At 44.7% G+C, this 27017-nt stretch overlaps 1 protein-coding gene across 5 annotated transcripts in view; it reads left to right on the forward strand.

Moving 5' to 3' along the window:
* The first annotated feature begins 3602 nt into the window (after window positions 1–3602).
* CEP192 (centrosomal protein 192) overlaps window positions 3603–27017 on the forward strand; it is a 223014-nt gene continuing 199599 nt past the window's right edge. For 3 of the 5 annotated variants that reach the window (XM_075826454.1, XM_075826456.1, XM_075826457.1), the window contains exons 1-2: window positions 3603–3750; window positions 23063–23240. In XM_075826454.1, coding sequence (XP_075682569.1) covers window positions 23074–23240 — 167 coding nt within the window. In that variant the 5' untranslated portion in view covers window positions 3603–3750; window positions 23063–23073. Of the gene's footprint in view, window positions 3751–23062; window positions 23241–27017 lie in introns of those variants that run through there. The other 2 variants (XM_075826458.1, XM_075826459.1) reach the window with 2 other exon arrangements.

A 27017-nucleotide genomic window follows, 5' to 3' on the forward strand; every position in this document is an offset into this window, starting at 1 on the left:
AGTTCTAAATGTACCTCAACAGGAACGTGTGAATAGACCCTTAATAAGAAGATCCACTTTCGGTCAGTTTTCTACTTTTCTTATTCTCTGAATACAGTGGATGGATAGGCTGTTTACTTTTCTGTTCAGCAAATAACTACTCCCTTCTCCAGCGATCACTACCCTGTTTATGCACGAGACTACTTTTTTAAGGGTGTGAGGAATTTAAACAGACTGTATGAATGGAAGTTAGTGTCAATACTTTTCAACAAGCGACAAACAGCTGTACTATGTGAATAAATACAGGCCTGTGCAGTTTTTTTTTTAATGTTCACTGCACATTGAACTGTGAGCAACTTATTCTCTAACCCCTTAATGACCGCCAATACATGTTTTCACATCAGTCATTAAAGGTACTTATGGCACAGCGCCGTGAAAAGGCGACGCTGTTACCTAAGCCTGGCACGGTGTCCCGTGCTGTCTAGAGCGGGTGTCGGGCAGTCTAAAGAAAGCCGGGCACCTGCTCTAGCAAGCGAGATCGAAATTAGCATCTATCCCGTCCGTTTAACCCCTTACATCAGGTGTCTCAAACTCGGCCGGATAAGTGGGCCACGTATAGAAAAAATTAGAAGTTGACGGGCGGCATTTCAACAATCCAGTTTTCCAGTTTAAGGGTATGTGCACACAACAACGCCAAATACGTCTGAAATTACAGAGCTGTTTTCAGGCGAAAACAGCTCCTAAATTTCAGACGTTTTTGCAAGTGCACGAGTTTTTCGTGGCGTCCATTACGGACGTAATTGGAGCTGTTTTTCAATGGAGTCAATGAAAAACGGCTCAAATTATGTCCCAAGAAGTGAAATGCACTTATTTTAGGCGGGCATCTTTTTACGCACCGTCTTTTGACAGTGACGCGTAAAAATACACCTCGTCTGAACAAAACATTGTAAAACCCATTGAAATCAATGGGCAGATGTTTGCAGACGTAATGGAGCCGTCTTTTCAGGCGTAATTCGAGGCGTAAAACGCCTGAATTACGTCCATAAATAGGCTGTGTGAACATACCCTAAGTGTCGCTAAATGCAGTCCGGCGGCTCAGTTGGCAGCGTTTGTCAGACACACAAATGTCAAGATTGGGCAGCCCCTTTTAAGATATTGCCACTGAGCCCCCTGTTCATACTGACACGGTGCCCTCTGTATATAATGCCACAGTGCCCTCGGTAGATGCTGCCACAGTCCTCACTGTAGATGATGTCACAGTGACTTCTGTAGATACTGCCACACACCCACCCATAGATAATGCCACCGTCCCATCTGTAGATGCTGCCACAGTGCCCTCTATGGATGCTGCCGCAGTGCCCTCTAGATGCTGCCACAGTGCCCTCTGTAGATGCTGCCACAGTGCCCTCTGTAGATGCTGCCACAGTGCCCTCTGTAGATGCTGCCACAGTGCCCTCTGTAGATGCTGCCACAGTGCCCTCTGTAGATGCTGCCACAGCGCCCTCTGTAGATGCTGCCACAGTGCCCTCTGTAGATGCTGCCACAGTGCCCTCTGTAGATGCTGCCACACACCCACCTATAGATAATTCCACAGGGCCCTCTGTAGATGCTGCCACACACCCACCCATAGATGCCACAGTGCCCTCTGTATATGCTGCCACACACACACACACACACACACACACACACACACCCATAGATAATGCCACAGGGCCCTCTGTAGATACTGCCACACACCCACCTATAGATAATTCCACAGGGCCCTCTGTAGATGCTCAGGGAATTCCACAGAGTCCTGGAGCAGAGCATATACTAGCACTCTGCCCGGGACTCCGCTCTGGGGAAGACCCTGACAACACTGTCCATATATGGACAGCGATGTCAGGGAATTCCACAGAGTCCCGGAGCAGAGCCTGTATTAGCGGCTCTGAGTCCCGCGGGCTGCAGATGACAGCCTCAGCTTGAGGCTGGATTCACACGAGCGTGGCGTTTTTGCGGACGTGAATTCCGATCACAATATCGAGCAACCTGTTAAAAAAAAAAAAAGACGTTCGTACTTACCGAGAACTTCCCTCCTGGCCGTTGCCTTGGTGACGCGTCCTTGGTGACGCGCCTCTCTTGACATCTGGCCCCACCTCCCTGGATGACGCAGCAGTCCATGTGACCGCTGCAGCCTGTGCTTGGCCTGTGATTGGCTGGAGCTGTCACTTGGACTGAATTGTCATCCCGGGAGTTCAGACTGGAGGAAGAAGCCGGGAGTTATCGGTAAGAACTTATTTTTTTCTTACACGTTCATGTATATTGTGATCAGAAGTCACTGTCCAGGGTGCTGAACCAGTTTAACTCTTTCAGCACCCTGGACAGTGACTATCTCCTGATGTCACGTACCGGAATTTTTTTTGCCGGGTTCGGTCAAAACGAGTTCGGCCGAGCCCGGTGAAGTTCGGTTCGGTTGTCCGGGTTCGCTCATCTCAAAGTGGTGCTTTTCTGTTTACATTCAGAGTTTGACAGCTCTTGCGCGAATCACGCAGTTCGCATGGAAGTGCTTCTGTGCGGAATGCGTGGTTTTCACACACCCATTGACTTCAATGGGTGCGTGATGCGCGAAAAACGCAGAAAGAACGGACATGTCGTGACTTTTTTTCAGCGGACTCACGTTGAGGAAAAATCACGGACATGTCAGCACGGCCCCATAGACACATATAGGTCCGTGCAACGCGCGTGCAAATCACGCGCGTTGCCTGGACGTTTTTCTCGTTCGTCTGAATAAGGCCTGAGACCCCTGCCTTAGATGCTGTGTTCAATAGCGGCTACGGCGTCTAAGTGGTTTTAGAGGGATGGAGCTCCCTCTCCCACAACCTCGCGACGCGATCGCGGAGTGCCGATGGTTTTTATGGCAGCCGGGGACCTAATAAAAAGACCCCCAGGTCTGCCTTTAGTGACACGGCCTAATAGATGCCTGTCAGTTTTACACGGTCAGACCCCCATCGATCAGCATGTTATTATCTATCCTGTTAGGGGATAATATTTAATCTTGGTACAATCCCTTTAAGGGTATGTTCACACGGCTTATTTTCAGTCGTTTTTCGTCTTATTATGCACCGTTATTTAAAAATGAAACGTAAAATAACGCCCCATCGGAACAGAACAATGTATTTCCCATTGAAATCAATGGGCAGATGTTCGGAAGCGTTCTGTTTCTGATTTTTCAGCCGTTTTTTGGTCCGTTTCTGAAAATAGCCCGTGTGAACATACCCTAACCAAGAATGCCATTACCGAAGCAGTAGCACATTTTCTGTGCTCAGAAATGACTGACTTAAAATAAAGTTTATTACAGACCCGTACATTTTTATTTGTCGGCCCCTTTAAGAAAACGTGGCTCATGCACAGCTGAGGGAACCAAACACCACAGTGTAATGGCGCCCGCTGGTGGTTGCATTTTCTGGCTGCATGTAAATACTAAAGTGCTATAGACTATCGCCCGTTATTTGTGATGAAACGCGCATGTTCTCCTGTAGACATACCTCTTTTGGCGGCATGCCCTCCCATCTCGCTGATCACCGGTCCCACAGCTGTCCGCAGACTCCGCCCCCTGCAAGTGTGTGACTGCTGAGTGACGCGCGCTGCAATTTTTGTACAGTTGGAGCCGCCTCCGATTAGAGCTCCGCCCTCCCACAGCTGAGCGTTCGGAGCGAGATACCGGAGCCCCGCGCTTTGAGGGAGCAACACGTTTCCGGTGCGCTCTTCCGGGGACCCGGCGCTGCTAGCCAGGTATATATTACTGAGCCGAGTGGGTTACGGAGTCCGTGTAGTACGGCTGGAGTGTGCTGTTAACTTTCCTCAGTTAGGAGCCTGGACAGAGGACGTGGGGGGAGTGTCTGTACGTAACGAGCTGGACTGTGCTTACTCTGTTTACGCTCGTCGTTAAAAATAAATCATGATGTTGTGCACGGGGAAGTGAATACAGTCCTACAGATTACATTGTGGAGTCTGAGAAGTTAACCGGTTCTGGGCGCTTCTAGTGGGGCGCATTACTGCACCAGGCACGTTACTAATGATTGGGGGTTATATATACACGGGTCCTGTCACACATGGAGCATTGTCCAGCACATTTGGGCATTAGCTCGTGTGCCATAGAAAGCTGGCCATGTATATAAGGTAGCAGGAGGCTGTCATCCATGACGTACCATAAACATGCATACATTCTTGCCCAATAGAGAAAAGGGTGACTTATCTCCTTTGCAAAACAATCCAACATGCCTGATCCTTTTTATTTCCTCCCGTGTCTGCCGTCAGAAGACGGTCTGTGCCTACATTCATTTACTCAGCACATAGGGATCTTATACTAACACACATTAACAATACTGAAGTGTTTAGACAGTGAATAGACGTTCCACGGAATGTATATTCACAATCCCGACACTTCATTAATGTTTCTGTGGTAGATACAGCAGAGTAAAGCGTAATCTCGCTTTAACCTGTCATTTACTGTGTGATCTTGCGAGATTACGCGTCCTCTGCTGTAACTACCACAGAAACAGTAACGAAGTGCCGGGATTGTGAATAGACATCCCGTGGAATGTCTATTCACTGTCTAAACATTTCAGTATTGTTAATGTGCTAGTATAAGACAGCACATAGCGATCTAAAAGGATCCCTATGCGCTGACTAAATGAATGGAGAGGAGTGCATGAGGCTGATTGGTCAGCGTCATACACTCCCCTGTACAACGCCCACTTGGTCAATAGTAAAACACGCCCAGTTGTCCATTGAGAAACTCATTAGCATAAAGCTAAAATCGCTAATAAAGTGGTGAAAATAGATCGTTTTTTTTTTTTTTAAAATAAAAAACCACTGCTGTCACCTACATTATAGCGCCCATCTCCTTATGCAGGAGATAGGGCACTTATAATGTGGTGACAGAGCCTCTTTAATGGCACCATTTAGGCTGGTGCTACACGGCAGCTTTGGCTGCAACAGAGGATTGCTGCGTTGCTCTGCCTCCGTCACAGGTAACGAAAGTCAATCTGGTCACTACGATCCGCAAGTTACTGCGACTCTAGAGTGGCAAGAAATCCAAAGCTGCTAGACGAAGTCCCCATGTCCCATTTACACAACTCTGCCCGTAATCGCATGTCGTATTTTTTGCGGTACACTTCTACGTCCCGGACACCTTCCCATAAATAAAGCGGAATGTGTCCGTGGACAATAGAAGTGAATGGGTCTGAAATTGCATGGTCGTGTGCATGGGGCCTTATTGCAACTTTGGTGTCACAGTTGCGGCGACTTGCGGGTCGTTAAGTGGCCACATTGATTTTCATTACCTGTGATGCGGGCAGGGCCGCACAGTGATCTAATTTAGTCACACATGTGTTGCAGACAAAGTTGCTGTGTAGCTCCAGCCTAAATGAACTAAATAATGTACTGGAAAACTTTTAAAAACCATTTTGAACTCCGTAGTGTGGACAGTGACTCAGGGACTCCCTCCAGTAGCGCAATCTGCTTTCTGACGCTCTGGCCAGGGAATTCCGGCATCGTAATCCATATATGAACAATGATGTCAGGGGTTCCTCCAGGAGCCGAATGACCGGCCAGAGCGTTTCCGGGTTTTCTGGCATCTTAAGGCTCTTGATGTCAATGTCCATATATGGACCATGATAACAGGGGCTTTCCAAAGACAGACCCTCCTGGCCAGAGTGCTTACGATGCTCTGGCCGTGCACTGTGTAGCTGAAACCTGCTGACCTCATAGACCATATATGGACAGTGATGTTGGGCTTCCCCGGGCACAGCACTTCAAGAAGCAATCCAGGGATTTCAGGCGACTTATCCCACTGTATTCCTATACAGTGGGATACATCACTACCTTCTGTCGGAAGAACACGCCGGTACTCCTCCTGACGTATATCTCCAACTGATGGAAAAAACAGGATGTAAACAGGATCTAATTGCCATTAAATACTGCAAAGTATTTTACAACGCTAGTTCATTACCTTGCTAGTACAAAGTAAAAAAAAAAAAAGTTTTTGTTATATAAAATGATTTTAAAAGTTAGTGTTCTGATTTTTTATTTTTTTTTTTCCCCCCTAAAGTAATGTAAAAAAATTAAACATAATTGGTATCGCCATGTCTGAACTATTACAATATAAGATTATTTAACCCACATGGTGAATTCCATAAAATAAAACAAATTGCATCTTTTTTGGTCACCTCGCCTCCCACAAAGAGTTGAATAAAAAGTGATCAAAAGGTCACGTGTACGCCAAAATGGTTTAGCTCATCCCGCAAAAAAATATAATTAGTACTTCTTGGTAATTTGGTTTCTAGTAAGCCCTCCATGACCGCTGACAGGAGGTTGAATCTCCACCCCTAAGGGTATGTTCACGCGGCAGCGTCTGTTACGGCTGAAATTTCGGTGCTGTTTTCAGGAGAAAACGGCACCGTAATTTCAGCCGTAATGGCATGTGCAGGCGTCTTTCGCTGCGTCCATTACGGACGTAATTGGAGCTGTTTTTCCATGGAGTCCATGGAAAACGGCTCCATTTACGTCTGAAGAAGTGACATGCACTTCTTTGACGCGGGCGTCTTTTTTACGCGCCGCATTTTGACAGCGACGTGTAAAAAAAATGACCGTCACAGCACATCGTAAAACCCATTCAAATGAATGGGCAGATGTTTGCTGCCGTTTTTTCGGACGTAATTCTGGGCAAAAACGCCCGAATTACGTCCGTAAATAGTGTGTGTGAACCCAGCTTAACAGAGACAGGAACACACAAAAGCACCTCCCCCACCTCAGTGTATTTCAAATAACCAAATGGCATAATATCCAACATATTTATTACTTCATAAAATTATTGGTAAGGTAAAGATACACATCGGGACGGTAATAATGGTGCTGTCGTGGAGGATTTACAAGAAACCAAATTATCAGTAAGTACGAATTCTATTTTTTTCAATTACACCCTCCATGACCGCACACAGGAGAATACCAAATTAATATTACTAGGGAAGAACTAGAGTTTGGGTATGTTCACACAAGGTCATTATGTCCGTAATTGACAAGACGTATTTCGGCCGCAAGTACCGGACCGAACACAGTGCAGGGAGTCGGGCTCCTAGCATCATAGTTATGTACGATGCTAGGAGTCCCTGCCTCGCTGCAGGACCACTGTCCCGTACTGTTATCATGTTTTCAGTACGGGACAGTTGTCCGGCAGGGACTCCTAGCGTCGTACATAACTATGATGCTAGGAGCCCGACTCCCTGCACTGTGTTCGGTCCTATACTTGCGGCCGAAATACGTCTGTCAATTACGGACGTAATGACCTCGTGTGAACATACCCTTTGAAAGACTTTTCGACTAAAGGAAAGATCACTGCCGTGGGACAGACCTATCCATACCTTTGTGAGACGTTATAGACTAGAAGACAACGTGGCCGCTTTACAAATCTTTTCTATTGAGGCGTTAGATTTTTCAGCTCAAAATGTTGACGTGGCACTAGTTGAATGAGCTTTCAGTTTATCTGAAGGGGATACATGTTGGTGTAGGTAGGCTTCACAGATAGCTTTCTTCATCCAGTTGGAAAGAGTCCTTTTGGAGGCCTCTTCCCTTTTATGCTCCAAAAGACTGGATCAATAAGTTATGATCTATCCTCCAGTTTTTTGTAGCTGCCAAGTAGGCCTGTACAATATGGTGCCCCTAAAATCTAATGTATGGAAACGCTCTTCCTCTCTGTACTTGGGCTCTTGGTAAAAGGATGGAAGTATATCTTGTGACATATGAAAATGTAGGATCAGGGCGCAGTATAATTCTGTCATCCAAAATTTGATGTGTTGAGCGAGTCTGAATTTCCCCTTTCTTTTTAGCGGTTGTGACAGCGACAAGGAAGGCTGCTTTCAGGGAAATAACTTTTGATTCCAATTTATGATATGGGTTCAAAAGGAGTGGGTGTTAGACCTTTAACCCCTTCCTGGTCAATGACCTACTATTAGGTCATGCTCCGAGGCGGGACCCTCTAGGCTTGCTGTCAGTAACTGACAGCTCTAATACACTCCACTACGCATTTAGTGCAGTGTATTGGAATAGCGATCAGGGCTTCCTGCCTTCAAGTCCCCTATTGGGATAAAAAAAAAAAAGTTGTGTAAATTAAAAAAAGTTTAAGTAATAAAAGCAAAAATCGCCCTTATCCAGTCCTTGTATTATTGAATAAAAAAATAAAATATACATAATTAGTATCGCCACGTCCCTAACGGCCTGAACTATAAAAGTCGGCCGCGTAAAAAAGCGTCTCGTAAAAAGTAGTGCATGTCACTTCTTGAGCCGGTTTTGGAGCCGTTTATCATTGACTCAATAGAAAAACAGCTCCAAAAACGTCCGTAAAAAACATCGCAAAAAAAGCGAGTTGCTTAACCCCTTAGTGACCAACAATACGCCTTTTCACGTTTGTCACTAAGGGGCCTTAGGCTAGGCTGACGCCTTTTCACGTGAGCCTAGTCTAAGTCCTGCACGGGTCTCCCGTGCAGGCTGGAGCCGGAGCTCAGCTGTCTGATGACAGCTGAGCTGCTGCTCCAACGCCCGCGATCAAAGTTTACTTCGATCGCGGCCGTTTAACCCGTTAAATGCCGCCGTCAATAGCGACTGCGGCATTTAACTTGTTTACAGAGGGAGTGAGGTCCCTCTGTCACCCATCGGCGGCCCGCAAATGCAATCGCGGGTCTCCGATGGGTTGTCATGGCAGCCGGGGGCTTGATAAAAGCCCCAGGTCTGCCCTGGACATATGCCTGTTAGGACGCGCCGGAGGCACGTTCTAATAGATTGCCTGTCAGATTTACACTGACAGGCAATAATGCTCTGGTATACAAAGTACCAAAGCATTATAGCAGCGATCTGAAGACCGCACCGTAAAGTCCCCTAGTAGGACTAGTAAAATAAATAATAAATGTGAAATAAAGATTATTAATAAAAATGACAGTAAAATTTTTTTTTCCCATAAAAAGTGGTTTTATTTAGTTAAAGTGTAAAAAAAATAAATAAAAGTACACCTATATGGTATCGCCACGACCGTAATGACTCCATTTATAAAGTTAATATGTAATTTAAACCGCAAGGTGAACACCGTAAAAAAACAAACGCAAAAAACAATGGTGAAATTGCAATTTTTTTCCATTGCCCCCAATAAAGTCATAATAAAAATGAATCAATAAGTCCCATGCACCCCAAAACAGTACCAATCAAAACTACGTCTCGTCCCGCAGAAAACAAGCCCAAAAAATCACTACATTGATGGAAAAATAAAAAAGTTACGGCTCTTGGAACGAGACGATGAAAAAACAATTTTAGTTCAAAAGTGTTTTTATTGTGCAAAAGTCGTAAAACATAAAAAACCTTTACATATGTGGTATCGCCGTAATCGTACCGACCCATATAATAAAGGTAACATGTTATTTACGCCGCACAGTGAACGGCGTCAATTTAAAAACGCATAGAACAATGGTGGAATTTCAGTTTTTTTTTTTTTATAATCCCCCCCCCCCCCAAAAAAGTTAATAAAAGTTAATAAAAAAATTATATGTACCCAAAAATGGTGCTATTAAAAAGTACAACTAATCCCGCAAAAAACAAGTCCTCATACACCTATGTAGACGAAAAAATAAAAAAGTTATAGCTCTTTGAATGCGACTATAGAAAAACGAATAAAATAGCTTGGTCATAAGGGCCTAAAATGGGCTGGTCACTAAGGGGTTAAAGAACGGCTGAAAACCACAAGACGTTTTCTGTTGAAAACCGTATTTTCAGCTGTATTTTGTTAAGCGTGTGAACATACCCTAACAGAAAAAAATTGAATAAAAGGGATTTTCTGTAAAAAATAAAATAAAATATGAAACTTGGAAATTTCACCTCTGCTTTGCTATAATCCCTGTGAAACGCCTAAAGGGTTAAAAATAAAATAAAATCGAAATGCCTTATTAAATACTATCAGAGATGGATTTGACATGTTGTTGTGCCCAGCTAAAGATCTGAGCTGACAGTAGTTGGTGTTTTTTCTCCTTGATGACCCAAGTAGGCTACAGTGGTCATGTTGTCTGAATAAATGTTTACATTTGAGGTGTTATGATGCTCTCGGCACCTCCAGAACCGCTCTTAGGCCTCATGCACACGACCGTAAAAACACCCGTTATTACGGGTCGTAATTACGACTCGTAATAACGGGCTCATAGACTTCTATTGGCCACGGGTACCTTCCCGTTTTCTTACGGGAAGGTGCCCGTGCCGTTGAAAAAGATAGAACATGTCCTATTTCAGGCCGTAATAACGGCACGGGCAGCCCATAGAAGTCTATGGAGCTCCCGTAATGACTGGTGGCTACATGTGTACACCCGTCATTACGGCAGCGTTGCTAGGCGACGTCGGTAAATAGTCACTGTCCAGGGTGCTGAAAGAGTTAACTGATCGGCAGTAACTCTTTCAGCACCCTGGACAGTGAATTCCGATCACAATATACAGCAACCTGTAAAAAAAAAAGACGTTCATACTTACCGAGAACTAACTGCTTCTTCCTCCCGGCCGTTGCCTTGGTGACGCGTCCCTCTCGACATCCCTGGATGACGTTTCAGCCCATGTGACCACTGCAGCCAATCACATGCTGCAGCGGTCACATGGACTGCCGCGTCATCCAGGGATGTCGGGCTGGATGTCAAGAGAGGGACGCGTCACCAATGCAACGGCCGGGTAAGTATGAATTTCTTTTACTTTTACCTCGGAAGGTGCTGCCCCTTCTCTCTATCCTGCACTGATGGAGAGAAGGGGCTGCCGATGAGTGCAGTGCAATTTTGCATTGAAAACGTGCCCGTAAATACGGGTTGAATACTGGTGACACCGGAAACGTATTCACAGGTCCGTAAATACTGGTGCAAAACGGGTCGAATACGTGTGACCAAGGACCCGTATTTACGGGTGGGAAAAAATACGGTCGTGTGCATGAGGCCTAAGTTCCAGGAAGTTTGATGAATGATTGTGTAGGTGTTAAGGCCAAACCCCCTGAAAAGACACTTGGGAGACAAGTGCGCCCCAGCCTCTCCTGCTGGCATCTGTGGTGATGGTGTTCACAGGAAAGGGATGCCAAGCTACTCCCGGATTAAAATTTTTGTGGAGTCTACACCTATTTAGTGAGTGTTTCGCTTTCGTTGGACAATTATTTTCTCGTCTAAAGATAAGGGGGATTTGTCCCATTTTGAAAGGACTAACACCTGTAGAGTCCTTGTGTGCCTGCGCCCATGTAATTGCCTGGATACACAGTCATGGAACTCAGTATGGACATTGCTTGTCTTCTAGATACCCGTGATTTTGTCTGAACTGCAGATATCTTTGCTTTTAGTATGTGTCCAAAAATATGCAGCACTCCAAATCAAGGTGAAAAAAGTAGCTTTTAATAGCCCTCGTGCAACGTTTCGGCTCAATACAAGGAGCCTTTCTCAAGCATGTCTACTTTTTTCATCTTAATTTGTAGTGCTGCCTAGTTTTGGACACACATTGGAGGATTTGGAACCGTGATCGGGTTCCCAGGGCGTGCACCCATCCATATTCTCAGGCTGGTGCTGCTGGACAATGGAGTTTTTGCTTTTAGTATAGATTTTATTTTTTTTCCTCTGGGGGGGGGGGAGGGAATGACATCTGTTGATGTTAGTCCAGAAGAATTCACAGAAAGATTTTCCTGGAGGAAGGAGTTGGGTCGGATTTCTCGTGGTTTATGAACCATCCTAAAGTTTGAGAAATTTGATAAAGGTGTATGGAAAGAGGAGACATTGGAGCAAGTACTAACAGGTCGTCTAGGTAAGGTATAATATTCATACCTTGTTTCCTGAGGAACGCTACTATGTTCTCCGTTCTTTTCCTGAATATACGGGGAGCAGAGGATATTCCAAATGGAAGAGCATTGAACTGAAAGTGTAATATGTTGTGACCTTGAAAAAAAATGGCAATTTTGAGATATGGTAGTAGGCGTCCTGTAGGTCGATGGTTGCCATGGAGTTGTTCTGACCGATTAGTGGAATGGACGATCTGATTGACTCCATCTTTAACCCGGTTATGTATTACACAATGATTTAATGGTTTCAGGTTTATTATAATCCAAAAAACTTCAATGGGGTTTTCACAAGAAATTGACTGGAATTGTGGCCTTTCCCTATTTCTTGCACTGGAGAGATTACTTCCATCTCATGTAATTTTTGGATTCCCTTTATCAGGACTAGTTGCAATGTGCTGGAGGGGAGAGAAGTGATCACCAATTTTTTTGGGGGATAAGAAGTGAATTCTTATCATGTAACCCTCTGCAATAGTTTTCCGTATCCATGCCGCATGTGGCAGGCCGCCATACATTAAGCGCCATTACGCAGTACCCAGGATATTAGAGTGCCGGATGGTGGGGGGGGGTAGTATACACGGATGGTGGGGGGGGGGTAGTATATACGGATGGCGGGGGGGGTGGTATACACGGATGGCGGGGGGGGGGGGTGGTATACACGGATGGCGGGGGGGTAGTCTACACGGATGGCGGGGGGGGGTAGTCTACACGGATGGCGGGGGGGGTAGTCTACACGGATGGCGGGGGGGGGGTAGTCTACACGGATGGCGGGGGGGGTAGTCTACACGGATGGCGGGGGGGTAGTCTACACGGATGGCGGGGGGGGGTAGTCTACACGGATGGCGGGGGGGGTAGTCTACACGGATGGCGGGGGGGGGTAGTCTACACGGATGGCGGGGGGGGTAGTCTACACGGATGGCGGGGGGGTAGTCTACACGGATGGCGGGGGGGTAGTCTACACGGATGGCGGGGGGGTAGTCTACACGGATGGCGGGGGGGTAGTCTACACGGATGGCGGGGGGGTAGTCTACACGGATGGCGGGGGGGGTAGTCTACACGGATGGCGGGGGGGGGTAGTCTACACGGATGGCGGGGGGGGGTAGTCTACACGGATGGCGGGGGGGGTAGTCTACACGGATGGCGGGGGGGGGTAGTCTACACGGATGGCGGGGGGGGTAGTCTACACGGATGGCGGGGGGGGTAGTCTACACGGATGGCGGGGGTGCAGTGTACACGGATGGCGGGGGGGGTAGTGTACACGGATGGCGGGGGGGGTAGTCTACACGGATGGCGGGGGGGGGGTAGTCTACACGGATGGCGGGGGGGGGTAGTCTACACGGATGGCGGGGGTGCAGTGTACACGGATGGCGGGGGGGTAGTCTACACGGATGGCGGGGGTGCAGTGTACACGGATGGCGGGGGGGGTGCAGTGTACACGGATGGCGGGGGGGGTGCAGTGTACACGGATGGCGGGGGGGTGCAGTGTACACGGATGGCGGGGGGTGGGGTGCAGTGTACACGGATGGCGGGGGTGGGGTGCAGTGTACACGGATGCCGGGGGGGGGTGTAGTATGCACGGATGGCGGGGGGGTAGTTATATAGAGGAATGATGGGGTTCCCTTTATATAACCCCTGTCATTCCTGTATGTACATCAGTATACAGGGATGATACAGGTTATATACAGGAATGATGGCTACTATATACAGGAATGTTGACTGCTGCATACAGGGACTCCATCTCTGTATGTTGCCCCATCCGCTCTGTATGTTGCCCCATCCGCTCCTCAACCCTGTATAGAACACCCATCATCTCTGTATATTCTATTGGACTGTGGTCCAATAAGATGATTGAAATGACTGTATATGGGAGAAGTCCAGCGGACTCTGAAAATATGGATGCTGAGCCACTCATGGCTCAGCGCAGACAGGCGCAAGGCAAAGACGTCATCGCGCTTGTCTGTACTGAGCCGTGAGCGGCCAGCGTTATACAGTGAATAGTAAAACAGGGAACTGACGGCCCCTTGCTTTACTATAGGATTTAACATCCTGAGGACGCTGAAACCGGGAAAAAAAATAGAAATCCGAAATTCGCAATTTTTTAAATTAATTGCTCAGCCCTAATCTAAGGCTAAACATTTTTTTTCGGACCTCACTAGCCTTAAACCGTTTTAACTGTTTTTGTTTTCAATACAGTATGTCCTCTTCCCCGGAGGATTCCTTCAGGCAACCGATACCTTCGGAGGTAGCGATGCATATCTGGTCCACTCTGCCCGTTAAATTTTGTGCTCGGGTTTGCCGAAGATTCCACTAGCAGTGCTAATATAAATGCGGCTCCATCCGAGTGGGGAAGTTCTTGTCCCAAGCCATAGGTGACCTTTTGAAAGTATTGCAGTCTATGACTGTTGCTTTAGACCCCAACAGGTTTCTCAAGCAAGGCCCTGTGAGGAGTCACAAGAAATTTACAGACCATGTTTCTTCTTACAAGACTGACCACTCAACAGGCCGTTCACTGAAGCATCCCAGGACTTCAAGGAACAGATCCCTTCCACTTCCTCAGCTGAATTGTCCGTGAGATCGGTTAGCCAACAGGTTTTTGCTACTCCACGTCCATCTATTCCATATGATCAAGACGTGGACTTTGAGTCTGAGCAAGGCTCTAAATTTGTGTTTGCTGTGCAGGATCTGATATGATCTGTGTGAGACATTCTCCATGTGGAAGTTGAGGAAGCATCCCCGGTTATAGAGAAAATTTCCTTTCATCGTCAGACTCCTGCCTACTGTAGTTTCTCACCATAGAGTTTTTGCAGATATTCTTGCAGAGGAATGGAAGCATCTACTCCCAAACGTGTGTGGATTCACTTTTTTTCCTTTCTGGAAGATTTGATGGTAAAATGGGCTGTGTCTCCTACTGTGGACAGCCCATTTCTAAAAGTACTATGCTTCCATTATCTAATGCGAATTTAGTTAGTGATATCCTGAACAGGAAGCTAGACTCTCCAAATCTGACTTTTTGGCCGCTAGCACTGCACCGCACCCAGTGTTTGCTTTCACATGGGTCAGGCTCTGCCAAGGCTAAACCAAGGCATCTTTAGACACTCTGACTAAAGATTCAGCGGATTTTGCGTCCCATCACCGTCACGCTTCATAGTACATCTGTGAAGCTTCTTTGGCTTTTCGTTGCACTGTCTGGCTTAATTACTGCGCCTAAGGCCTCATTTACACGAGCGTGTCCGTTTTGCGCAGGCAAAAAAACGCAGCGTTTTGCGTGCGCAAAAGGCACTTGACAGCTCCGTGTGTCATCAGTGTATGATGCGCGGCTGCGTGATTTTCGCGCAGCCGCCATCATAGAGATGAGGCTAGTCGACGTCAGTCACTGTCCAGGGTGCTGAAAGAGTTAACTGATCGGCAGTAACTCTTTCAGCACCCTCGACAGTGAATTCCGATCACAATATACACCAACCTGTGAATAAAAAAAAGACGTTCATACTTACCAAGAACTTCCTGCTTCCTCCAGTCCGGTCTCCCGGCCGTTGCCTTGGTGACGCGTCCCTCTCTTGTCATCCGGCCCCAACTCCCTGGATGACGCGGCAGTCCATGTGACCGCTGCAGCCTGTGATTGGCTGCAGCCTGTGCTTGGCCTGTGATTGGCTGGAGCTGTCACTGAATTGTCATCCCGGGAGGTCAGACTGGAGGAAGAAGCCGGGAGTTATCGGTAAGTCAGAACTTCTTTTTTTTTTTTTTTACACGTTCATGTATATTGTGATCGGAAGTCACTGTCCAGGGTGCTGAACCAGTTTAACTCTTTCAGCACCGTGGACAGTGACTGTCTCCTGACGTCGCGTACCGGTGAAGTTCGGTGCGCTCATCTCTAATTTGACACTCCGTTTGGATGTTTGTAAACAGAAAAGCACGTGGTGCTTTTCTGTTTACATTCATCCTTTTGACAGCTCTTGCGCGAATCACGCAGTTCGCACGGAAGTGCTTCCGTGCGGCATGCGTGGTTTTCACGCACCCATTGACTTCAATGGGTGCGTGATGCGCGAGAAACGCACGATTATAGAACGTCGTGAGTTTTACGCAACGCACTCGCGCTGCGCAAAATTCACGCATTGTCTGCACTGCCCCATAGAGTAATATAGGTGCGTACGACACGCGTGAAAAGCACGCGCGTCGCACGCGCGTATATTACGCTCGTGCAAATGAGGCCTAAGAAGACCCTCACTGATGACCCCCAAAGAAGGTAGCAACACTTTAGGAAATGCCTAGAAGAAATTATTGCAGAGGCTATGGGAGGGGGGGGGGGGCGTTCCCATCTGCCCCAGAACCGCCCTCTGCACCAAAATACTACAAATCCGTCTGCAGGCACTAAAGTAGCCCAAATGGCAGCCACAATCCCGCTCTACTAATCCTGTCTCTATTCTCCTTTTGGGGTGGGCAGACATTTCCTTTTTTTTTTTCATCAATTCTGGCTATCTCAGCTGGACGACACTTGAATTCCCATCTCTTCCTCCCAGACATTGTTTGTTTTTTTGTTTTCTTTTTCAATTTTAACACCACCTCATTCTCCCCTTCATGCTTCAGTTTTCTTCCAGTGAAAACCATATAGATTTTGACCCCAATTATAATAACACAAGGGTTTTGAGTTCATGCTGGAAGTGACTCTTCCTATGTCTTAAAACAATATATCCTTATGTAGAAATAATTGTTTTCATTTTTTGACAAAAGGAAAATATATATTTTTATTTTTTATTTTTGCAAAAAGTGTCAAAACATGATCACATACGAAGAGTAAATATAAACATCACCCAATGTGTATCCGGTCGGATTCTTCCCGGTGCTCTCATAGATCATTTTCAGAGACACTCGTGGAGGATAGATTGGCATCTTACTACACCTGGTGCGACGTTTCAGTGGACTGCCCCCTTTCTCAAGCATATATGGATAGTGACATCGGGAGCAGTGCTGGAGTCCCTCCTGGGCAGATCGGTAACTACAGCGATAGGCAATGTGACAGCCCCTTGAGGTCATGTTCTTAAAGAGGCTCTGTCACCAGATTATCAAATCCCTATCTCCTATTACATGTGATCGGCGCTGCAATGTAGATAACAGTAACGTTTTTTTAATTTTTAAAAACGATCATTTTTGGCCAAGTTATGAACAATTTTATATTTATGCAAATGAGCCTTTCTAATGGACAACTGGGAGTGTATTGTGTTTTTAGCAACTGGGTGTGTTTACTTCTTTCACTGCACAATCACACTGTGCTGTGGATCATGCTGGGCTGGAACAATGAGAAGTGCAGGACACTTGATTAGTCACTGATTGGTCAGCGTCATATACTCCTCTGTACAACACCCAGTTGGTAAAAAGTAAAAACATGCCCAGTTGTCCATTGAGAAACTCATTAGCATAAATCTAAACTAGCTCATAACTTGCTCAAAAATGATCGTTTTTCAAAATAAAAACCACTGCTGTTATCTACATTACAGCGCCAATCAGATCATGTAGGAGATAGGGCATTTATAATCTGGTGACAGAGCCTCTTTAATAACACGCCAGCACGAACGGCACAGGAAGCAAGCCCTCAGTTACGTGGTGCCGTTGGCGCATCATCCATATGAGGAAAGCTACAGGACTTCTGGCACTAATTCACTGGGTTTGCACTGCACGGTTTAGTACAAAATTAAAAATCAAAGTACGTTAGTACGTGACTTCTTTTCACATAAAAATATAAATCCAATGCAATTTTTTTGTACCCTGATAACCCCTTTTAACATGTTCCCGACCGCTGGCTGTATTTATACGGCCAGCGGTCAGGGTCTATGAAATCCGGCGTATAGACTAATTACGGCAGCACTTCAGAGACTATGCACGCGCGATTGCGTGCACACAGCTCTATGCCCTGGCTGTTGCTAACAGCCATGGGCACTGGGCAGAATGTCAGGGGCCAATCTTTTGGCCCCTGAACATGTGATCGCTGTGACAACCAATCACAGCGATCACATGCATTTCTGCGTATAAAACAGTGTGCACGCGATCGCATGCACACAGCCCTGTGCCCACGCTGTTACCAACAGCTCTGGGCACTAGGCAGAGTATCAGGGACCAATCTGATGGTCCCTGAACATGTGGTCGCTGTGAAAACCGACCACATTTGTTTTACTTTGACTTTTCTGGCAGCAATTCTCCTGCCTCTTTTCTTCTCCTTAAACATTGTTTCAGTTTGAGGAGAAGAAGAGACTCGAGAGAATTGCTGCCAGAAGATTACAGTTACAGTTACACAAAAAATACAGTCACACTCTAAAACATTCTCTGTATAGATAGATTTCTATCTATCTATACAATCTATCTATCCATCTATATATCTACCTTTCTTTCTTTTATTCTATTAGAATAGGCAGGTAGGGAGTATATAATTATATATATATCCACATATATATAATATAGCAATAGCGGTTTATTTTTTTGTTAGCGGTAGTGTAGATATATATACCAGTTAGTTCGTGTGTTTTATGAAAAAAAAAAAATTTGTTTTTGTTAGTGTTAGTGTTAGTGACGTTATGGCGAGGAAGTTGTTTAGCGCCGAGGAGGCATAAGCCATGCTGTGGTCTGAGTCGGAGACCGCATCAGAGATGGCGTCAGAGATGGAACCTGTTTTGGGCAGTGACGATGACAGCGTCACATCAGGTTCATCTTCAGGGGACATTGTCCCTGATGCAGTTGAAACTGCAGAACATGAAAGCGCAGGGCCAAGTAGCGCTGTAGCACGGGACAGCCTGGTCCCTCCAGTCCAGGCTCTTGTATGGGCACCTGCCCCATCTTTTGGGCCTAGAATCCACGGATTTACTGCCACTCCTGGCATAACCGTGGACAATACAAATTTTGTCCAAATGGATTACTTCCATTTATTTATAATGGACGACATCCTAAATCAGATTGTCCACGAAACAAATTTATATGCCACTCAATATATAAGGCAGAAACCTTCATCCACCCATGGCAGAGATTGGACGCCCACCAATTTGCAGGAATGGAAAAATTTTTTGGGGCTCACCCTAAATATGGGTATTGTCAAAAAGCCCTCCATTAGGTCTTACTGGTCAACAAGACCCGCATAAGCCACCCCAGTAAATTCTGCAGTAATGCCCAGGTCTCGTTATGAGACAATAATGAGGTTCCTCCACTTCAATGACAACGCACAGGCCCCCCCAAGTACCGATGCAAACCGGGATCGGTTGTTCAAAGTAAGACCGCTAATAAATTCCCTGAATAATTTATTTCTGCAACTCTACACCCCTGAGCAGAATGTAAGTGTGGACGAATCCCTCCTCAACTTCCATGGCAGACTTGGCTTTCGCCAATATCTACCTTCCAAAAGGGCAAGCTATGGCGTTAAGCTTTATAAACTGTGCGAAAGCGGGTCAGGATATACCACCGCCTTCAGGATTTATGAAGGGCGGGACCGCTCAATAAATGTTCCTGGATGCCCCCTTGATCTTTCCACCAGAAGTAAGAACGTGTGGGAGATAATGCAGCCTCTGCTTCACAAGGGGTACCACCTGTACTGTGAGAATTTTTATTCCAGTGTGCCCCTGTTTAGGCATTTGCATGCTGCAAGGACTGGGGCATGTGGTACCATGCGCAAAAACAGAATTGGTTTTCCACAGCAATTAGTGGGGAAGCGCATGGTAAAGGGGGACTCCTGTGCTTATGCATCTGAGGAATTGCTGGCGGTCAAGTTCAGGGATCGCAAAGACGTGTATGTGCTAAGCACGATTCATACCGCAGGAACAGTGGCAGTGAGGGAAAGAGGGGCAACATCGGACAAGCACAAACCAGTGAGCGTGTCCGAATATAACAAGTACATGGGGGGGGGGGGTGGATTTAAGCGACCAGGTTTTACAGCCCTATTTAGTAAAGCGAAAAACAAAAACCTGGTACAAAAAAGTGGCCATTTATTTGTTACAGGTGGCAATCCACAACTCATTTGTGCTCTACCAAAAAAACAGAGGCAGAGACACATACCTGGATTTCCAGGAAAAAATTATTGAAGGCCTCATTTTTGATGATCAGGACACCCGAGAATGCCCCCATTCTGAGGATGTCACGCGACTGACTGAAAGACATTTCATCACTCGGATTCCCCCAACACCAACTAGAAGCAACCCCCAGAAAAAGTGCCGCGTCTGCAGAAAAGACGGGCACCGCAAAGATTCCCGATATTTCTGTCCCTCGCAACCAGGCATGTGCATTGAGCCATGTTTTAAAAAAATACCACACTGTTCTGCATTATTAGATTTTAGTTAATTTGTTGAAAATATATTTGCCCTACATTACTTTTTTTTTTTCCCCCTGAGTTTACTCCAAGGGTGAGGGAGGGAATGGGTGGGTGGATGTCATGTTTGCATATTCTCTAAAGTTCATCTGCTGGAGAGCTCCATTTGCATAAACCTGCAATTTCTTATTTTATAAAACCCCAAAAAATAAATTCCCATTATACCCCTAGATGAATATTTTGGGATTTCTGCTTCAAGAGCAGATATTTTGGAAGTGTTATAGAAACTCTGTTGAGTTTTGTAAAACCCAGCTTTGAAAAAAAGCGATATGTGAAATAATCTTCTATCGTCCGCCCTCCTACATCTCTATGTGATAATAAGGCCCACATATTTGGTATCCCCATGCACGGGAGAAGTGGCAGAATGTGAAAGGAGATTAATTTTGGCGGTGGTCTATGCCGTGTGTGAAAAATGCTGGTATAAACTGACGCATTTGCTAAAAAATTGCTAATTTTATTTTGATCCATCTTATTCAAGAAACTTTCAGAAGAAAACTGGACTGTCTAAAAATATGATAAACCCCTTGAAGAAAACCTTGTGGGGTCTACTTGTGTGAATGAAGTAATTTATGGGGTGTTTGTAATGTTTCAGCAGCATTACACCCAGAACACAGTATGCGGCTATAAAGTCAAATGCAAAATTCCTGGACCGAAAAGGCCAAAAAGCCTCCTTTTATGCCAAGCCCTGGCACATGCCCGTACAGTGAATAAGGCTCACATATTTGGTATCCCCATGCACGGGAGAAGTGGAAGAATGTGAAAGGCGATTAATTTTGTCCGTGGTCCATACCGTGTGTGAAAAATGCTAGCATAAACTGGCGCAATTGCTAAATTCTTGCATTTTTTTCCAATTTTGCCCACTTTAGAGAAAAAAATAAAAATGATATATACTGACAAATGCCACTAAAACAAAGCCCTATCTGTCCTTTAAAAAGAGTGTAAAATTCAAAGATGAACTTTATTCACCTGCTGAGTTATAGTCATCTAAAGAAGCGCATAGCAAAATTGTGAAATTTGCTCTGCTCATTTAGCTGTAAAACAGCCTAGTCCTTAACCGGTTAAAATGTCACATAGTCAGGTTGAAATCCCGAAAAGTCGCCTTTTTCGCAGCATATTGCAGTACTTGGGCCTTATGCAACTTTTCTAACCCAGAAAACTGCACTAGAAAGGTTGATCAAATCCCCCCCACTGTATTCAGTAATTGATTTAAACATACACTACCGTTAAAGTTTGGGGTCACCCAGACAATTTTGTTTTCCATGAAAACTCACACTTATATTTATCAAATGAGTTGCAAAATGATTAGAAAATGTAGTCAAGACATTGACAAGGTTAGAAATAATGATTTTTTTTTTAAATAATAATTTTCTCCTTCAAACTTTGCTTTCGTCAAAGAATGCTCCATTTGCAGCAATTACAGCATTGCAGACCTTTGGCGTTCTAGCTGTTCATTTGCTGAGGTAATCGGGAGAAATTTCACCGCATGCTTCCAGAAGGCCCTCCCTCAAGTTGGATTGGCTTGATGGGCACTTCTTGCGTACCATACGGTCAAACTGCTCCCACAACAGCTCTATGGCGTTGAGATCTGGTCACTGCGCTGGCCACTCCATTACAGATTAGAATACCAGCTGCCTGCTTCTTCCCTAAATAGTTCTTGCATAATTTGGAGGTGTGCTTTAGGTCATTGTCCTGTTGTAGGATGAAATTGGCTCCAATCAAGCGCTATCCACAGGGTATGGCATGGCGTTGCAAAATGGAGTGATAGCCTTCCTTATTCAAAATCCCTTTTACCTTGTACAAATCTCCCACTTTACCAGCACCAAAGCAACCCCAGACCATCACATTACCTCCACCATGCTTGACAGATGGCGTCAGGCACTCTTCCAGCATCTTTTCAGTTGTTCTGCGTCTCACAAATGTTCTTCTGTGTGATCCAAACACCTCAAACTTCGATTCGTCTGTCCATAACACTTTTTTCCAATCTTCCTCTGTCCAATGTCTGTGTGCTTTTGCCCATATTAATATTTTCCTTTTATTAGCCAGTCTCAGATATGGCTTTTTCTTTGCCACTCTGCCCTGAAGGCCAGCATACCGGAGTCGCCTCTTCACTGTAGACGTTGACACTGGCGTTTTGCGGGTACTATTTAATGAAGCTGCCAGTTGAGGGCCTTTGAGGCGTCTATTTCTCAAACTAGAGACTCTAATGTACTTGTCTTATTGCTCAGTTGTGCAGCGGGGCCTCCCACTTCTCTTTCTACTCTGGTTAGAGCCTGTTTGTGCTGTCCTCTGAAGGGAGTAGTACACACCGTTGTAGGAAATCTTCAGTTTCTTGGCAATTTCTCGCATGGAATAGCCTTCATTTCTAAGAACAAGAATAGACTGTCGAGTTTCACATGAAAGTGCTCTTTTTCTAGCCATTTTGAGAGTTTAATCGAACCCACAAATGTAATGCTCCAGATTCTCAACTAGCTCAAAGGAAGGTCAGTTTTATAGCTCCTCTAAACAGCAAAACTGTTTACAGCGGTGCTAACATAATTGCACAAGGGTTTTCAAGTGTTTTCTAATCATCCATTAGCCTTCTAACAGTTAGCAAACACAATGTACCATTAGAACACTGGAGTGATGGTTTCTGGAAATGGGCCTCTATACACCTATGTAGATATTGCATTAAAAACCAAACGTTTGCAGCTAGAATAGTCATTTAGCACATTATACATTGTTAGAGTGTATTTCTGATTTAATGTTATCTTCATTGAAAAAAAAATGCTTTTCTTGCAAAAATAAGGACATTTCTAAGTGACCTTAAACTTTTGAATGGTAGTGTATATTCTAATATACCTGCACTAATTGTTTGCTATTGTAATTTTTTTTTTTTTTTTGTCTTTCAGCGAAAGCTACAATGTCTGAACATTACAAAAACATAGAAGATGAAAGTTTCCCAAGCTTTTTTGCAGATTCTATATATAGCAACCTCAGTGACGCTCTTGAAAACTGCACTCTCTCTTCAAATTTAGGTTTACCTGTTGCTGCATCTACAGTTGCTAAAGCTCGTGCTGCTGTTGACCGGTAAGCCCTCTATCTATTTTCCTTGTAAAATTTGGTGGTCAACTTTTTCCTTTCTTGTTCTTTATACAACCTTTAACCCTTTCCTGACCACCCCACCTAAATTAACAGGCTGCAGCGCTGATACTTGTGCATTCAGCCCGTTAATTTACGTATTGTAACAGAGCGCACAGGCATTACCCTCAGCCTGGCATCACTCAGTACTGGCTACTAGCAGCCAGTACTGAGGGAAGACAACCAGATCACAGTGGTGGTCCCCGCCAAATAACCCCTTAAACGCGGATGCCGTCTCTAATAGGTTCCAACACCATCGGCGCCCCTGGTATGCAATTGCGGGGTGCCGAAGTTTGATATTCCAATCGGAGGCTTAACAAAGGCCTCCGGGTCGGCTATCTACGGAAGGCGATTAGGTCCTGCTAGAGGCTGGACCTCATATGCTGCCTGTCCGTGTGAAACTGACCGGTATATTACCCTGCAATACATAAGTATTGCAGGGTTTTCTACCAACAATCAAACAGTTAGAGGTCAAGTCCTTAGTGTGACTAAAAAAAATATATATATTTTTTAAAAAAGGAGTTTCAAGTAATAAAATAAAAAATCGCCCAGGTTCCCTTATCAAGTTCTTTATTAGAAAAAAATAAATTGCCCATAATTGGTATCGTCGCGTTCTTAACGCCCTGAACTACAAAAGTATAATGTTGTTTGTGCCGTGCGGTGATCGCCGTAAAAAACCTCCAATACCAGAATCGATATTTCACTTCACTTTCCCAAAAAATTGAATAAATCGGGTTAAAAAAGTTGCATGTACCAGTAATGGTATTTACCTATGCATCTTTTTCTGTAGGTGTTCTTTAGTATTTACATGTGGAGATCCTTGCATCATGGGTTTGTTGTTCCATATTATATTCTGTATCGAATATAGATGTTATATTTTGCATTATACTGGTTATCCTGCCTGAGTTTTGTGATAGGCTCTTCGAATATGGCAACACAAAAACAAAATGATTTTTTGTTTTTTAACCCCTTCCCTCTTTAGCCACTTTTGACCTTCCTGACAGAGCCTCATTTTTCAAATCAGACGTTTCACTTTATGTGGTAATAACGTCAGAATGCTTTTACCTGTCCAAGCAATTCTGAGATTGTTTTCTCGTGACACATTGGACTTTATGTTACTGCCAAAATTTGCTCATTATGTTCAGTATTTAATTGTAAAAAACACCAAAAGGTAGCGAAAAATTGCAAAAATTAGCATTTTTCTCAATTTAAATGTATCTGCTTGTAAGACAGGCAGCTATAACACACAAAATTGTTGCTAATTAACATCCCCATATGTCTACTTTAGATTGGCATCGTTTTTTTGAACATCCATTTATTTTTCTAGGAAGTTACAAGGCTAAGAACTTTAGCAGCAATGTCTCACATTTTCAAGAAAACTTCAAAAGGCTATTTTTACAGGGGCCAGTTCAGTTGTGAAGTGACTTTGAGGGCCTTATATATTAGAAACCCCCAAAAAGTCACCCCATTTTAAAAATTTCACCCATCAAAGTATTCAAAACAGCATTTAGAAAGTTTCTTAACCCTTTAAACTTTCCACAGGAATTAAAGCAAAGTAGAGGTGAAATTTACAAATGTCATATTTTTTTTTTGCAGAAATAAATTTTTAATCCAATTTTCTTTATAACACAAAGTTTTACTAGAGAAATGCAACTCCATATTTATTGCCCAGGTTCTGCAGTTTTAGTAAATATCCCACATATGGCCGTTGCGTGCTACTGGACTGAAGCAAAGGAGCACCTAGTGGATTTTTGGCCTTATTTTTATTTGAATATGTTTTAGGCCCCATGTAAGGTTTGAAGGGCACTTGCGGTACCAAAACAGTGGAAATCCCCCAAAAGTGATCCCATTTTGGAAACTACACACCTCAAGGAAATTATCTAGGGGTATACTGAGCATTTTGACTGCACAGGGTTTTTTTTTTTTTAAAGATATTTATTTTTAATTAAATTTTCTCAAAATACAAAAGTGCAAAATTGCGCACAAAAACATACATAGCTTAAAGAGGCTCTGTCACCAGATTTTGCAACCCCTATCTGCTATTGCAGCAGATGGGCGCTGCAATGTAGATTACAGTAACGTTTTTATTTTTAAAAAACGAGCATTTTTGGCCAAGTTATGACCATTTTTGTAGTTATGCAAATGAGGCTTGCAAAAGTCCAAGTGGGCGTGTTTAAAAGTAAAAGTCCAAGTGGGCGTGTATTATGTGCGTACATCGGGGTGTTTTTAATACTTTTACTAGCTGGCCGTTCTGATGAGAAGTATCATCCACTTCTCGTAGAATCCCATCCAGGTGGCTAAAAAATAGTTTGGCCAAAATAACCGGACAAATATGTAGGAGGTAAAGAAATTTAGGCAGATATATCCTTTTGAAAAGATTTATCCTACCATATAAGGAGAGGGGGAGGTTCCTCCAAGTGCTTAGCTGCTTTTCAGTAGAGGCCACCAAGGGACATAGGTTAAGTTGACGAAAGCGTAACAAATTAAGGGAAATCCGCACCCCAAGATACGTAAATTGAGACACGACCTGCAACGGGACAAGGAGCCCCTGCCGGAAGTGATACTCCGCACAAAGAGGGAACATAACCGACTTAGACCAATTAACCGACAACCCCGAGAATGCCCCAAAAGTGTCGATCAGCTGCAGGAGCGAAGCCAACGAAGGACCATCATCCGCCAAGTACACCAAAGTATCATCTGCATACAGGGATATTTTCTCAACTAGTGAACTTCGAGGAATACCAGTAATGGAAGAGGAACGCCTAATTGCCAGCACCAGAGGCTCAATCGCGAGAGCAAACAACAACCCTGGCGCGTACCTCGACCTAAAGAGAAGGGTTTAGAGACATCCAGATTTGTTCTCACCCTAGCGACAGGCTGTTCATATAAGACTGCACAGGTTTTTTTACAGAAATTATTGGAAGTAGGCAGTGAAAATTAAAATCTAAATTTTTTCAAAGAAAATGTAGGTTTAGCGATTTCCCCCCCCCCCCCACAAAGACTAAAGGAGAAAAAGCACCGCAAAATTTGTAAAGCAATTTCTCCCGAGTAAAAGAATACCCCACATGTAGTAATAAACGGCTGTTTGGACACACGGCAGGGCTTAGAAGGGATGGAGCACCATTTGGCTTTTGGAATTCACATTTAGCAGGAATGGTTTGCGGAGGCCAAGTCACATTTACAAAGCCCCTGAGGGGACAAAACCGTGGAAACCTCCCACAAGTGACCCCATTTTGGAAACTACACCCATTGAGGAAATTATCTAGGGGTATACTGAGCGTTTTGACCCCACAGGTTTTTTGCAGAAATTTTTGGAAGTCGGCCCTGAAAATAAAAATCGATTTCTCTCCCCCCCCCCCCCACAAGGACTAAAGGAGAAAAAATACCCCAAAATTTGTACAGCAATTTCTCCTGCGTAAAACAGTACCCCACATGTGGTAATAAACTGCTGTTTGGACACACGGCAGGGCTTAGAATGGAAGGAGTGCTATTTGGCTTTTGGAGATCACATTTAGCAGGAATGGTTTGCGGAGGCCATGTCACATTTGCAAAGCCCCTGAGGGGACAAAACCATGAAAACGCCCAAAAAGTGACTCCATTTAGGAAACTACACCCCTTGAGGAATTCATCTAGGGGTGTAGTAAGCATTTTGACCCCATAGATGTTTCATAGAATTTATTAGAATTGGGCAGTGAAAATAAAAACCATCCTTTTTCTTCAATAAGA

The sequence above is a fragment of the Rhinoderma darwinii genome, chromosome 5, assembly GCF_050947455.1.
Source record: "Rhinoderma darwinii isolate aRhiDar2 chromosome 5, aRhiDar2.hap1, whole genome shotgun sequence".
NCBI lineage: Eukaryota > Metazoa > Chordata > Amphibia > Anura > Rhinodermatidae > Rhinoderma > Rhinoderma darwinii.